At 23.6% G+C, this 16,506-nt stretch overlaps 1 protein-coding gene across 2 annotated transcripts; it reads left to right on the top strand.

The window, feature by feature from the left end:
* Positions 1-237: 237 nt before the first annotated feature.
* Positions 238-16,092, top strand: LOC145829944 (uncharacterized). Of its 2 annotated transcripts, XM_082937835.1 has the most exons (8): positions 238-373; positions 3,619-3,824; positions 4,791-4,923; positions 5,207-5,533; positions 7,351-7,398; positions 9,740-9,827; positions 12,494-12,587; positions 14,362-16,092. In XM_082937835.1, the coding sequence occupies exons 1-8, from the start codon at positions 280-282 to the stop codon at positions 14,530-14,532; spliced, it is 1,161 nt and encodes a 386-aa protein (XP_082793961.1). In that variant the 5' UTR covers positions 238-279; the 3' UTR covers positions 14,533-16,092. The 2 variants fall into 2 exon arrangements, with proteins under 2 accessions (XP_082793961.1, XP_082793969.1); XM_082937843.1 differs by lacking the exon at positions 7,351-7,398.
* Positions 16,093-16,506: the final 414 nt, after the last annotated feature.

Raw genomic sequence — 16,506 nt, 5'->3', positions numbered from 1 at the left:
GGTTTTCAGATTAGATTTTGCAATACTATGATAAAAATTGCAATAGATAATAATTATTTTTTTGTCTCTGATTGTTCAGTTATAATTTACTATTTAAACATTTGAAGTTTTGTCACAGATTTGAATTTTTTGAGCTTGTTTTGTCCCTGATATTAAATTTTAATCAACTAATGATAGTAGGGGACTTCCGGAATTTCTACAAAATGACTCCTATACTACAAAAATCTTTTTAGAGAATAAAAACGTATAGGTTGACCTAAATTTTTTTTTGATACTGCAATGGAATTGGGTCTGAGTAGTTTTATATGGACTATATTTTTATTATCCATACTACAATGTACAAATAGCTCTCCTATTAATTTGTATACAGCAAGTTAGTAATACATGTTTTACTTTGTTCCAATACAATAATTTACTTTTGGTCATCAAGGTAAATTTAGTGTTATCCGTTAGTTTAGTAAATATATACTACAAGTATTAGATAATAATATCTCTATCTAGATTCTAGATTATGTGGTAAAAGTAATTTTTTTTTCATCAATCAAAAATTTTATTCCAATAAGTATGCTGCATTTTAATACCCTTATCCCTAACCATATTCAATTAGTTTACCAAGACTACAAATAGACTTATCATATTTAAGTTATGTAAATGTTTTGTTTAGAATATTAATTTCTTTTATAATGTTTAGTGTTGAAGGTAAAAGTATATAATTATTTTCTTTATTTTGATTATTTTGTATCAAGTCTTTATTAAACGTTTAGACTATAGTTTTCATTACTGATATATGTTTAAAGTCAATATATTAAAGTATTTTAATAAGAAGTAAACTGTACTTTTTGTTTTACTTTTATCTTAACAATTGAAAATTTTTAAAGTAAAAAGTAACAATTATACAACTTTTAATAGAAAAGTGAATATTTACATTAATTAAAAAGAAAAGTTTCTAATGTAATTTATAAACAGCAGACTACAAATATTTTAGAAATTTATTTAGATATTATTTAAATTTAAATTATTGTATACTTTGTTTATTAACAACGTCCATTAGTGTTCTTAATCACATCATTACTATAGTGAAATTTCAATTTTTCTGGTAAATATTGTCATTTTGAACAAAAGTTATGTTGCTATATTTTTAAATCATGTTTATATTAGTACCCAAATAACATTGAAAACATAATAGCATTAATACTATTTTTAAATACCAATTTTCATCAGAAAATTAAAATTTTGTTTTAGTAATGATGTTGTTAATTAAAAATTTAGTCTCTCAATGATATAATTATTATCTTGTTAAATTACAAGAATGAGAACTTAAATACAGTTTAAAACATAAAAGATAAATATATAAATGAAAAGTTGTAGCTGAAAAAGTGTGGAAATTGCTATTATATAACAATTGACATAAATAAAGATCCACCAAATCCACTCAGATTTGCTTTGGCCTTTGCTTGAATGATCTCATTCCAACCAGATTTTGATTTAAAAAATATTGAAATTAGTTCTGACCTGATATCAAATAAAAAAAGTTTAATTCAGTTCCAGCCAAGCTCAATTTATAAATAAGTACTCGGGATCCGAGTCTTTAATCAAAGTTGAGATCAAACTCAAACCAGACTGAAACTTTTTTTAATAGAAATACAGGAACCTGTTTCAATTTAAAAAATAATCTAAATATGGTCTGATTAGCATCTCAGCAAGCTATGACCTAAATCGGCAGGATATTGCATTTGGATCTGGTAGAAAACTACTACGTTTATCAGTTATACTTGATATAAGAACTATTTAATTTTTTTTTTTGATAAAATAATAATCTAATAAACAATCACTTAGTTTATTTATGTTAAAAACTTCTTAGAATTACTTGTTGATAAACTAGATAGTATACTATCAAAGTAAAATATTGTATTATACTAGATATAAACAAAGATTGAGGTTTGCTGTTTTAAAAAAGATTAAATTATTTTTTACTTCCAAAAGCAGTAACAATCTAATCTTAATTAGCTTTTAAAACCATGTAAAACTGATCAAAAATCTTTTAGATTGCAGAAAAAAGTTGACACTGTTTGTAGAAATTTATTAAAACATTTAATTTTTTTTTAATTTAGAAAGGTATACTATAAATCGAACTAAAATGTACAGTCTTTACTTAAAGTTTTTGTCAACATTTGTAAGAGCTTATTCTTTAAGCAGTGTTTATTTTAATTTAAAATAGATTAGTTAGAATATTTTTATACTGGAACAAGTGAAGTTTTAAGAAAATGATAAAACAAACTTACCTTTTTTTGAACCTTATTTTTACTAGTAAGTTTTTTATAGCTGATTTTAGAATTTCAAAACAGCCTTTAAGATTTAAGTTTGTATAATAAAGATATGTTTAGATTTCCAAGATTAAAAAAAAAAAAATACAAGTAAGTAGTTTTAAAACTAAACAAATCATTTATTATTTACTTGAACATAGAATTCTGCAATAATTTTTACAAAAAAAATGTTTGGTTTTTGTAAACATCAGTTGCAAATTTATCAATAAGTATAGATTAACTATGAAATAGGTTGCCACTGATTAGGCCAACTGAGAAAAACTCAGCCAGTTTTAAATGTTAAGAAAATTCAGCTTAGTTTAATTTTTTTTGAACCTTTTTAAAAAACTCAAGATAGCTATAATTTTAGTTATACTACATTAAAATATTTTTTTTATGTATAATTTAAAGTTGTATTGTTTAATCATAATTTGTTTCATTTTCTTACTTTTATATTTTCTGTACTAATTCATAAAACCATTGCTGAGTTTTTTTCTAACTTATGCTATTTTTATATTGCTTTAAAGAGTAGTAAAAACTTGTAAATAAATATTACCACCATAAATTAACTACTCTACTTTTGTAGAGGTCTTTTTTGTAATAAACTATTCAGTAAATTAATAAATTTTAACATGTTTCACTGTTAATTTTTAAACTTTTACATAAATATAAGGTATGAGTAAACAAATAGCATATTTCAAAAAAATTATAAAAAATAAAAAAATATTCAGAAAAAATTTCAGTTTACTCTTATTTTTAAGTTTACAGAGTCTTGATAAGTTTTACAAAAAAAATCCAAATTTAATTTTTTTTGAACCTTTTTAAAAAACTCAAGATATCTTATAATTTTAGTTATACTACATTAAAATATTTTTTTTTATGTATAATTTAAAGTTGTATTGTTTAATCATAATTTGTTTCATTTTCTTACTTTTATATTTTCTGTACTAATTCATAAAACCATTGCTGAGTTTTTTTCTAACTTATGCTATTTTTATATTGCTTTAAAGAGTAGTAAAAACTTGTAAATAAATATTACCACCATAATTAACTACTCTACTTTTGTAAAGGTCTTTTTTGTAATAAACTATTCAGTAAATTAATAAATTTTAACATGTTTCACTGTTAATTTTTAAACTTTTACATAAATATAAGGTATGAGTAAACAAATAGCATATTTCAAAAAAATTATAAAAAATAAAAAAATATTCAGAAAAAATTTCAGTTTACTCTTATTTTTAAGTTTACAGAGTCTTGATAAGTTTTACAAAAAAAATCCAATAATATGTTAAACAAGGTTTTTGATTTTTTGCAGTTGAACTTACTTGTGATGAAAGGTTTTCTGACATATTGCAAGAGTATGAGCACAAAGAATATCCTTCAAATGGATTTTTAGTTCATTGTAGTAACTGCTCTGTTACTGAAGACTTTGGAGATGATTGTGATTTCAGAGTTTATGGAACTGATACTTACTGGAAAGATACATCAGTATGTTGTGGTGCCATGCATAGTGGCATTCTTGTAAGTTTTATTTTTATAAATAAGATGTATATTGTTTTTTTTTTCACTGTGTTTTATACATAAAATATTACCTTTTTAAAACAACTATTTCACGAGTTAAAAAGATTAATTACCAAAGTGGATTTTGATTTATAGATAATTTTAATTTTTATTTTTTCTTAACTGAATTAGACGAATATATTATTTTGATATAACTTATGCTTTATCAAATCAAGTTTGACAGTTTTAGTAGTAAACAACGTTTTTTTGAATTGAAATAAATAAACGCTTTGATATAAAATAAAACATTTTAAACAATAAAAATCCACTGGAACTAAGTTTGGAGTTTTTCAGTTATTATCTATATATTTTTTGTATATTATTGACTATAAACTTATATGTACAATTTTATACTACTAAAATACCTTAGTATCAGAACAAATTATATTAAATAAATTTAGTTTATAAATATACTACCAACATTGTTATAAACAAAACTTTTATTTCTGTCTAATTTTCATGAACTTGAAATTTGTTTACATTATTTAATAGTTCTAACTACGAAAAAAACTAGGGAAAATAGTTCAACTACGTAAAAAACTATGGAAAGAAAAAATAACCTGGTTTAAATGCAAATCTTTCAGTGTTATTTTAAATTTAATAAAAAGTGTAACTGAGTTTTAGCTTGTTGTTAGTAATATTTAAACTGAATGACCAACAAAAGTACATAAATAATAAAATTCAGTTTTTTAAACTTAGTTCTTTAGCAACAAAAGTAGCTACAGCTTATTTGTTTGGGTAGATGACAAATCAAATATTCAATGTCCAGTCTTACAAATATTATAATAGCCATCTAGTTAATAATTATTTTGCTTATTGCTGAACAAATAAACAGCATTTTTAATATTGAGATATGGTTTATTTTCAAAAAATTTTTATTTTATAAAAAAAAATTAAATCTTATTAAAATGAAAAAAAAATATTTAGACTTCTGAAGGAGGGTATGTTCGTATTTTCAAAAAAAAGACTGAAAATGGTGTTACAAGTGAGTCTAACCATCAAAACAATATATTTTCGAAAAAAGAATATGATGACTATTACAGCTATTACTACAAAAAAGGTTGTTTTATTATTCAAGTTCTCTAAGCTAACTAAGTAACTAAAAAGTTCATTGATTTTGTGAAGGTATTTTATAGATGTAAGCTGTTTAGATACATATGTCAACTAAACAAAATAATTAAGAAATTGTTTATATAACTTAGTAAGGATTTTAAGTACAACTAAGTAAAAAAATAGTATGAATTTTTTTTTGCAAATCTCTACTGTATAGAGAGATACAATACTTAGACTAAAAGAGACTTTTAATTGTTTTTCAAGCTCTTTAAAGTATTTTGTTCTCCTAGAATCGGAACCAGCTGAAACAACTCAGACTGCTACTAAAGTAGTTACTGCTGTTCCAACTACTACTAAAGCTACGTATGAAAGTGATTCAACTGATCAATCTACAGAAACAGCTGCTTTTATACCTACTTCTAGTAGTAACAATAGTCATAGTTCTCCCAATAGTTTTTCACAAAACAATAACGACGACAAACAAAAAGTAGAAAGTACAACTAAACAACCTATTCACTCAACAACACAAATAACACAAAAAAGTCAAGTTGATAATAAAATAGTTACAACTTCCTTGTTACAACAAAAATACAAAAGAAAACATACTACCAGTAAAGGTATTTCATGTTTATTTTAAAACTTTACAACTTAATGTTAACAATACATTTCAATCTTATAAAAAAAGCATATGTTCAAAACTGTTATTTCAAATATAAAAACTTAATATTCCACTTTTTTCAGCTAATATTTTTAATAACCATTCTATAGTGTTGTTTTAATTGTAATAGTATGTATAATCAAATTATCAACATAAAAGTTATAACAAACTTTTATCTATTTGAACTCTGTTTTTTATAACTTAAATAAAGATTGTTATTTAAAGTAAGTTGTCTAGGTTGGTCATAACTTTATCGATATAGGCATTTAAATCTATAATAATTTAAAATTCATGTTATAATAGTTTATTATGTAGGTAAACTTTCCAATATAAACAAACGAAAATAACAGTTTTATCTTAGAGTTGAGTATAGTTTTCTGTAAAATAACTAAAATATTCAAATATTAAAACAAATACTTTGAAAAGTAGTAAGTGTTTTTATTGTGAGATTTTTTCATTTTATTTGTAAAATTTAATAATTTTGAATTATACTCTAGAATTTACTTAAATTCATTTAAACGTTTAAAGAAGTTAACAAAAATTAAAAGCCTAACAAAAATAAAAACAAATTTACTTATTATGTTTTCTTAGTTTAAGTACTTATGTAGGTAATTTTATTAATATCTTATAATTTAAGTAAATTTTTTGGATATGGTTTTATTAAATTGGAAATAAACGAAAAACTCGTATTAGGAATATTGTTCTTAGTTTATTTATTTCTTTATACCCATGAGTGTAAAATGAAGAATTTGTGCCCAATTTATTTTAAGTATTGCTTTAAAAACCTCATAATTTTTTTGTTCATTCTATTTTTTTTCTGTTTTAAAATATTATGTTTTTTTGTTAAAATATCGAAGTTGAATAATAAATGTTAGTTAAAAAAGAATTATTTGTTGAAACAACTAATAGTATTTATACTAATGGTATAATAACAACTATTTTCCGCTATTATATTAACTACTTGTTCTATTGAGTTGCTAGTTTAACATTGAATTTAACGTTTTATAGTTTTTAAACTATTTAAAAGCTTAAATTTGTCAGAAATTCAAGGAGCTGCTATAAAAAATGTTAGCAAGGACATTGATCAGAATATCAGGCCAGTCAAAATAGATATTAGTACAATTGAAAAAATAGGACAAAAAACTAGCAGTATTGTAGTAAAGCCAGTTGCAAGAAGTTTATGTGAGAAGTTAAGCTAAAATTTCAGCTTTGATCTTGATAGTGTATAAAGTTTTTGTTATTTGAAAAGTTTTAAGTATATATTATAAATGTAACAATGTATGAAAGTTGAACTGTTTAAAAAACTTTATAAAAAAAAATATCAAAGAATTTAAAACTTAAAATGAACTTTTTTATGTTTGGTGACCTTTAAAGATCAAAAAATGAAGTTTTAACGAAAAGCCTTAAATGTTTTGTTTATAAATATGATACGACGAAGTGTAAACAGTTTTTGTAACTATGTTTAGCAAGCAAGCAAAAAAAAAACAGTTTAATGTATTTAATACTTTTTGATATATGTTTTGCATGGTTTACAGATGAATTTTAAAATATTTGTCTTTTAAGTAACATATGATATTTTAAACTGAAACTAAGTTTTTATCTAACTCCTAATGTATGATCAACTCTTGGAAATGATTGTAGATATTAAGTTCTAGTTTTAAAATGTTAATATGTGGTATATAATCTATGCATTATCTTATAAAATATGTATGAAGCAGATATTTTTCTTTATATCGTGTCCAATATGAATGAATATAAAATGGTTTTTTTAAACAGATGAAAATGACTTCAAAAACAACCAAAATTCAATACCTGCAGCTTCGAGTTAGTTTTAAAAGCCTTAATATTTTATTTAAATATGATTTAAAAAAATTATACCATCCAATTAAAAATAAGTTTTGACTTCTGTTTTAACGTTCAAACGAGAAATTGTTGCGTAAAGATTCATAATTTTAGAATTTTAACAATGGTTTATTGTATATGAATTACTTTTTTTTTATTAACAACCTTTTCAATTTAACAGTTATTTGACAATTACTATGTTGACAATTTACTTCACCTACTTGTTAATCATTTTCTTCATGTGTTAATTTAATTTCTTTAAGAGTAATTCTGCTTACGCAAACTTCTGTCAAGTAAACTGGCTGATAACGGATATTACAGTTTTTAGTCATTCAGAATTACACATTATTTTCAATAATTTACATAATTAAGTTATATTTGATTATTTTAACACGTTGTTTATCCAGATTACCCAGATATGTTATCATGACAAAGATATTAAAAGTCAGTTATGTGATAATTAAACTTTTAAAAGTTTGCTTATCAATAAAAATCTTGTGATTATTTAGTTTTTATTGTCTTTTGTGGTAAAATGTTTGTTTAGTTTTAACAAGGTAGAAAAGTTAATTAGTTTAAGCTAAATAAAATACTTCCACGTATGTACAAACCATAGTGTTTTTAATATTTTAGCAATTTAAAATATTAGAAAAAAAACAACATTTTTTGAATAATACATGTTTGTGAGCACTTAAATTATGTATAATAATTGTTGAGTGAAAAACACATTGGATATAGATTTAATCTGTAAGTGCTAATTGATTTAGTTTCTTGTTTTGTTTTTTAAGCTTTTTGTTGTTTTTAGATTAGTAACTAAATATTTATTTTGTAAACTTGATCTTTGAAAACTATTACGATGTAGAGTAGTGCTTTACAATAAATGATTTGAATATTACTTTAAATATACTATGGTATATTCTGTACGTGATTTCCTTCCTTTTTTTTTAAAGTATTCTCTCTTAGTGACTTTGCATTCTTAGTGTTTGCCATATGTTGGTATGAGAGAATGTAATTTCTTTTCGTTCTTTAACTTTCAAGTTCATTTAAAGTTTCCGAAATAAAGTTTGTATTTTTCTTCCTAAAACTTTTATATTTGAAATTTTAATTATTGTTTGCCAAACCAAAACAGCAATTTTTCAAAGTGCTTAACTTATTAAATTTACGTTGTTTTTTGTGCTTTTGAATACATATTTCTACATAGTTTAACAGCTTTAACCATTATTTACATTTTATGTTATTATAGTTAAATTTTAAAATAATTTCACACCTTAATCAAATATTTAACAAATGTACCTTTAATAAATTATATTTTTATTCATTGCCTTTTACAAGGTGGCCACTGGTTTTTTTAAATTTTCTTCCTACTCATTAAAGTACAAGCTTTTTTGACCGTTTTTAGTATAAAATTAATTTTAAGGTTAAAAATGTTTTTAGTAGTATAAAAATCGAGAAAAGATTCTGGTGCTATTTTAAATGTGTTTTATAATAAATTTTTCAATGGGTATTTAAATTTTTTTAACATGAAAATTATTTGTTGTTTATTTTAAATTTCAATATTTTACTTACTTTTTGTTCAATGAATAATTATTTTGCTCAAATTTTCAATTCAAGGTCAACAGGTAAAATGGCTATCTTGTTTTTAAATACAGGGTTGCCACAAAACCTGGAAAACCCTGGAATTTGAAAATTTAGGCTAAAATAATCTGGAAAAACCTGGAATTTTTAATAATTTCAACATTTCCAGTTGTAAAATTTTGATTTGACACAAAAAATCTATCATATAATTAAGATTTTTTGTCATCATCAAAAATTTTTTGTATTAAAAAACACATTTAAAGTAACTTTACAGAATCTTTTCAATATTTAATACTATTTAACACAGTCTCTTAAATAGAAATTAACTTAAAAATAAAAAGAGACCCAAAAATGTGTACTTTTAAAAACCTGGAAGAAATTCGGAAAACCTAGAAAAAATTTGAAAAATACGAGTGGCAACCCTGTAAATATCATAATAAATTGAAAGAAGTACACATTTTATACTTTAAGGAAAACATTGTAATCAATTTACAAGACTATTTATAGGCCCAAGTAATAACGTTCTCTAAAAAAAGATATTTTGCTCTAATGTTTGCCATTAAAATATTGTTCATTAAAATTGTTCCCATTACCATGTGAATCATCTTCAAAATTTTAGTGCTTACAAATAAGTTTAGATATGATAACTCTTTCCTAATTTTCTCACACAATAGACTTGTTTTAGATTTAGTAACTAATCACAAGTCACAACTAGACACAATATTTATTTTATACTTATAATATTCAACAGCTTGGATGTACAAGGGAATAGGGATTGGAGCTTCTGCTGTTGTGGTCTTCATTATCATTTTGGTTCTCGGAAAGAAACTTTATTCAAAGTATGTTCTTTTAATATACAGCAGCTAAAGGTAGTTTAAAATGTTCTTTAGTGTGCCACAAAATGCAGTGAAGTTTTTATAAACATTAAAAAGAAAGACAAATTGTTATACCATACTTCAAAATAAACACTAGTGCTAGTTTTTATCCATACTAAACTTTTTAAATTTAGTATTTGAACTTTTTTGAATAAGATCTGAGAAAACTATTTTCAAACTTGATTATTATGTAAATGTTATTATATCAAGCAAGCCATGAAAAAGTCTCTTTTAATTAAGCATATATTTTGGTTTAAAAAAATTTTTTACCATCAATACAAAGTTTATTTTGGTACTTCTTTTAAGAATATGCGCACTTTTTTGTATAACTTTTCATTAAAATAAATCTTTAGAAAAATGATATTAACTGTAGGAAGCCTGAAACGAAACCTCAAGAGCTAGTCATGTCATAAGAAAAACAACTTTTATTTTGCTTTCTTAAATTTTGCACAATTTAAGTTTTTAAGTATAGGTACATTCATATATCTTTGTAAAAATCTTCTGGTGGTTTTGTATGTAAAAATATGCATGTAACATTTATATGTTTCATTTCTTTAGTAATTAAGTTTCACTAGGAAATATTAGAAAATAATTTAGTTTTTCACGTACATTTTACTAGTTCATATACATTTGTAGAATATTACAAATATAGACTATTTGTATAGGAAATTGTAAATTTATAAATTAAAAGCCTAAAATTAAAAATTAATTTTATTTAAAGTTTAAATTGTAAGCATACAGTAATTGCTTTTTGTATGAAATATTTTTAGGTTAACTATATTGATTTAAATATAAAATCTAAATATTGTACTATACAATTATTGATTTTGTGTTTTTTAACAATAGTTTTTGATAAGAATTTTCATTAACATTTGTAGCTTGAGTCTTTTTAATAAGTTCACGTTTTGAAAAAGTGTAACATGAAGCAGCATTGGTTTAAAAAACTTTTATTTTCACATTTTAAATAATTTGCACATATATTGTTTTGACAAGATTCTTTGCTTTATCATTTTATATAATTTTATGATAATATTTAGCATTTAATATTGTTTTTCTAGTTTTTCAGCTTGTTATTTGTAGTTTGTTAGAAATTGCTTTTACATCATTTGTTAGAGAAAATTTGATACATTCAAAATAATTTTTAATCAGTTGTACTAATTGTATATTTTAACTTGTTTTAAATATCAAAACTTAAAAAAACAGTTTACTTAATAAATAAATACCGATTTAACAAGTGTTTATAATTCTACTAAGTTGTTTATAGTTATCAGTTTGTTAATGCTGTATTATTTTTAATGCTCAGAAATTTTATAAATAAAGCTTTAACATGTAGTAAAAGTTTGAATAGAATCAATATTTTAAAGTAAAAGTTTCTGTTCAATTTAGATTTTACGTGGGAATGCAGTGTTTTTATATTGTATACTTAAATTATATCTTAAAAATTTTAAACTCTTTCAGATAACATGATGTATCCTAAGATTTTAAATTATGATTTTTAACGAAATTTAAAGTAAGAATTTGAAATAATTGAAAATAGTTTTTAAATTACAAAATTTGAAAAATTTAATTGATAAATTATTAACACTTAGTTATATATTTTTAAGAACTCAAGGAATCATGTAAAAGAATGTGATTGTTTTTGTTGTATTTATAAATATATACTACTTATAAATGATAAAGTTTGTGTTATTAGTTATATACAATGCACTAAAATTGTAGTAATTTTGATTTAGTACATTTACTATATTGTAAAATACTTGAGATTTTAACATATGAAAAATACTTTTCCGAATCAATTTTTACTACTGTATCTATAAATGCTAGATAAAATCAATATTTTTTTTTCAAAAACGTCATATATTGACTGACGAATGTTTCACGTTGTCCATTCTAGATACTATTATGTTGGAAGCGTTATCTTTATTATTGCTTTCATATCTAATAAACTAGTTTTATATTTCAAACCTAAGAAAAAAGATAAACCCTTCATTAAGTTTCTAAGTAATATTGATCAGTTTTATTTACATAGAAAATATTTCAAATTAAGTTTTTAATTAAACGTATTATGATCTACAACTAAAAGTTTGATATTTAGTTTAGGAATAGGAAAACAACTTAAACAAACTGAATAAATTTTTTGTGAGTTTTTATTTTGCTTACTTAGGATTAGTTAATTGTGAAATAATTAGTTAAGAGCTTAAAAATAATCGAAATATTTAGTGTTTATATGACGTATTTGAATAAATATCCTACAAAATCTGTTATTTAAGAAAATAACTTTATAATTTGAGGTAATTTACAGAAGATGCAATAAAAAAAAATGTTATCCCTGACAAATAGTCCATATAAATTTTATATATATATAAATTTTCATTTTTTTACTCATAAAATAAATTTGTAACAGTTTATTTATCTACTTTAGATGTTACACACGTTTTAATCAATAACTTGTACCTTAACCCTGTAAGCCAATAAATAAATAAAAAGCTGCGAGACATAATTTGAAAATGCGTACGTGACTTTTGTTGTCGTTATGAAGCATAAACAAACTGCCTTTCTCTCTTATGACTTAAACTCCTTCATTTACTAACGCAAACGAGTCATAGTAGTAACAATTAACTTGGTTGCAGCCGAAGAAGCTTGATACGAGCAGTCAACAAGAACTCAAGATCCAATTCACACGAAGGTTGCGTTTGCTACGTTGCCATGGAAACTTCCACACAGGTCGGTTTATTTTTGATTACGTTTTGACATAGCTTTTTTTTTATTCAAAGTTGTTAAAAGTTGGTTATGAATTTTTTTTTGTAAATTTACTTTTGGAAGAATCTAAGAAAAATATAGTTTTAAACGAAGTTGTAAGTAAGAAAGTATAAAATTAAGTAAGTTTTAGATTAGATGTATTTACTGAAGTTTGCAGACTAGAAATATGTTTGTTTTTCATAGTTCAGTTATAAACTTAACCTAAGTGTTTACCTTACTTGTGGCTAATCAGAGTTTCTTACAGATAATTTTAATTTAAATAGTATGTAGTGTATTACATTAGATAAGTTTCATATGACAGATTATAAACAAAACGTATCCTAACCAAAGAAATATTAGTGCTAAAGAGCAGCTAAAGATTCTTAAAAAAGTAAGTTTTACATATGATGATTTTTTTGTTGATTTTTACATTAAAGTTTTAAACAAAAATATTGTATTAGTTAGTTTAGAATAATTTGTGTTAAGTTTATGGATTTTATTTATTTTTAATGAATTAGTTGTTTTTGTTAATTTAAGTTTATTAAAGTTATTGAAGACAAAATGTGAGGTTCTAGATTTTTATATTTTATTATTTAAATAAAAGATAGTTTTAATTAACAACTTAAAAATTCTGTAATCCAAGTAAGTTTGTAACCTTTAAAGAAAAATTGTAGAGATAGTTCTAAAAAGTTTTTCTTTTAAATTATTTTGTTTTTTATTTGTTTGATTAACTTTTTTTTAAAAGATAAGTGATAACTTTTAATAATATTAAAGTCGTATTACTATAACAGTTTTTTAATGTTTAAACAACTGTTGTTTTCAGTAACTTCTATTTTAGGTTAAGTATACACTACTATTGTAAGAGTAATTTGTTAAAAAGAATAAATTTATATATTTTTATTAGCAGCAAGTGTGGTTTGTTTAGTTATATTCAAGTATGTTTTATATTTATATTCCAATTACAATGTCGTAATTCACTTGAGACCTACACTGAGCTTAAATTACCATGTAGTTAAATATGCATAAAGTACAAGTTTATTTAGATGTGCATGTTTTAGTATTTCCGTGTTTTTAATATACAAAAACTTGTATTTCCCTCTTATAGGTTCTTCTTTATATAAAGTACTAGTTTTGATAAAAAGGCATTAAAACCTAATAGACATTTGTGCACTTTTGTAAAATGAATTTATTTATTTTATAATTACAAAATTGCTATATTAAAATAATTATTTTTTAACAGGATTTAAAAATAAATTGAAGTTTCAAAAACCTTATTATCTTAAAATAAATTGTCATGCAAAAACTAAATAACGATTGTTAATTCAACTGTAAAAATAGTTTACTTTTCATCACGAGGCTCTATTAAGCACAAATAATAAATAGATTAGTATTGTGTTTTAATGTTTTTATAAGTATTAGGTTATTCATATTTAGAAAAGTTTAATTATCATTGCAAAACTAAACTTGTTGTTTTAAGAACTGTGCATTGTCTATAAATTTTTAGCTTATTATTTCAGATTAATAAAACTCAGCTTTATAATAGGTACATCATAATTCGGTAATAAATTAAAAATTGTAGTGCAAATATTAAACATACATTTATTTACTAAGTTTTTCTTTGATTAAAAAATAAGTCAATACTTAACAAAAATAGTAATAGTTATAAAAACTATATAAAATTATCGCTACAAATTATTAAATTAAAACAACTAATAAAAGTAGTTTTTAATGCCTTTTAAAATATGAACAAACCCAACAGGGACTGTTAACCGATCCGGAGACTTGCGAGCGGGATTGCTCGAAGAAGAAGGAGCTGCAGGCGGGAGTGGACAGCTCAGACGACTCTCTTGTGTCGGATGGGGGTTGCGAGAACAAGTGTTCCGAGTGCACGGGCGACAACGGTTGCCATGGCGACAAGTACGAGTTCTGATGAGTTGCCATGGCGAGTTGTGTTGCTGCAGAAGTCAATTTGCTGCTCTTTCCTTTCCCAATCCCGCGCCCGTGATTCAAAACTTGAACAAAGCGATTCTGTTTATTTTAATTCAAGCCGACTGCGGGGTCTTCTAGTATAGTTGTCGACACCCAAATTTTTAGTAACTATAATCAGGGTTGCCACTTTACCTGGAATCCTGGAAAAACCTGGAATTTGACAATTTAGGCAAAAATAACCTAAAAAAAACTTGGAATTTAAGAAATTTTGAAAAAAAAACCTGGAAAAACCTGGAATTTTGAACAAAAAATCTGGAATTTTTAATAATTTTTACATGTTCAGTATATTACTGCAGTAGTAAAGTTTTGGTTTGACTCAAAAAATTTATTGTATAGATAAAAAATTTTTGTCAACACCAAAAATTTTTTAATCAAAAAACACACTTTAAGTAGCTTTACAGTATCTTTTCAATCTTTTTATACTGTTTAACACTGTTTCTTACCTTAAATTTAACTTTAAACTAAAAATAAACCCAAAAATGTGTACTTTTAAAAACCTGGAAGGAATTTGAAAAACTTGGAAAAATTTTGAAAAAACGAGTGGCAACCCTGTATAAATTATCAGCTGAAGTAGTATATTAAAGCGGTACATGAGTATCCTATTGATTTTACCTTATTTGAGCCGGTGGGTATTTTCAAACTGTTGTTCATCTTTTGTTTGTGAGTTCATCTTGGAAACTGCTCACTCTAAACGAGGCTGCGTTTATGATCTACCTTCAAACCCTACTATTAATTTCTCTCCTAGGTAATTAGAAAACTTCTCCCTGTTCAATTATTATATGAGTTTCATTTCTAAATTATTATGTTGTAACTTCTACCTTTTAAATTTATTAGATTAATGATAGACTTAAATTATTTTTTATCATAGATATTTCTTTAACATAAGCCTCAATTTCAATTGACATTTTAAAAGACTAGTATATTAAACATATTTGTTTCAGGTAACAACCTAAACTAATTTCTTCAAAGCAAGGTTTTAGTGTTTAATAAATCTTTTGATTTATAATTTCATGATTACTTTTTTTTTAAATACATAAGAAAACTGTTTTTATCAGTTTTATATTTTGCACAAAGTAGGTGCATACTCTTTAGTATATAAAAGTACTATTTACACTTGAAACTTGATAAGTTTAAAATATCACAATATGCTACAGTAATCTAGTTATAAGATAGTAAATTTTCTATCTTCAAATCATTATAAGTTATTGGTCAAAAATTACAACAAACAATGGTTCGTGTTTTTTTAACTATTAAATTTTGATAGACAGGTTCAAAAAGTATTTTAAATAAATAACAAATTCTTCCTGTGATATATTTTCAAATTTGAAAAAAGTTTAAGCTTTGTCTGTTGTTATAAAATTCGTCTGTTTAATTTATTTATTTATAATAGTTAATAAATGTTTTTTTTTGATTTGTTTAGAAGTTTATAAAATCGATTCTAGTTTTTATGATATTATTCATTCGATCAGTTTTTTTTTACGAAATAAAACTCCATTTAAATTTGTCATCAGTTTAGATTCCTATTACGTTTGTATTTATTAAATTATTTTATTAGAATAAATTTATAAGATTTCTAAATTACTTAAAATTAAAAAAAGTTCAGTAAACAATTTTAGTTATAAATTGGACAATTTTTTTTTTTAAATGAACTTTTGGTTAACGAAAAACGTTTTTAAAACTTTTTGAGTTTTGCAGTTTTCGAAGTTATCATGTCTAAAACAAATGTTTGTTTAACAACTTGGTTTGATTGGCCTCCTACGGACGCTCAAAATCTGCTCTAAAAAAACAAGTTTGCGTTTTGCGTCCTTGTTATTTTAAAATACTCACAGCAAATTTATTGCTGCACAAGTTGTAAATATTTGATCATCGTTGATAGATGAATGCTTTCACCTTGAACAACAGCCATTAAGCAGCT

The sequence above is a fragment of the Thalia democratica genome, chromosome 1 (genome assembly GCF_965202585.1).
Source record: "Thalia democratica chromosome 1, ktThaDemo2.hap1.1, whole genome shotgun sequence".
Taxonomy (NCBI): Eukaryota; Metazoa; Chordata; class Thaliacea; order Salpida; family Salpidae; genus Thalia; species Thalia democratica.
Note: the sequence above shows the minus strand (reverse complement) of the source record. Positions and strands in the feature narration are given on the sequence as shown.

Excerpts from the sequence above, each read along its gene's own strand:
- LOC145829944 (XM_082937835.1), top strand. The coding sequence starts at position 280 with ATGGAATTGGGTCTGAGTAGTTTTATATGGACTATATTTTTATTATCC. Across the intron at positions 7,399-9,739 it reads TTCAATACCTGCAGCTTCGA|CTTGGATGTACAAGGGAATA; the intron begins GTTAGTTTTAAA and ends AATATTCAACAG. Across the intron at positions 12,588-14,361 it reads CCATGGAAACTTCCACACAG|GGACTGTTAACCGATCCGGA; the intron begins GTCGGTTTATTT and ends CAAACCCAACAG.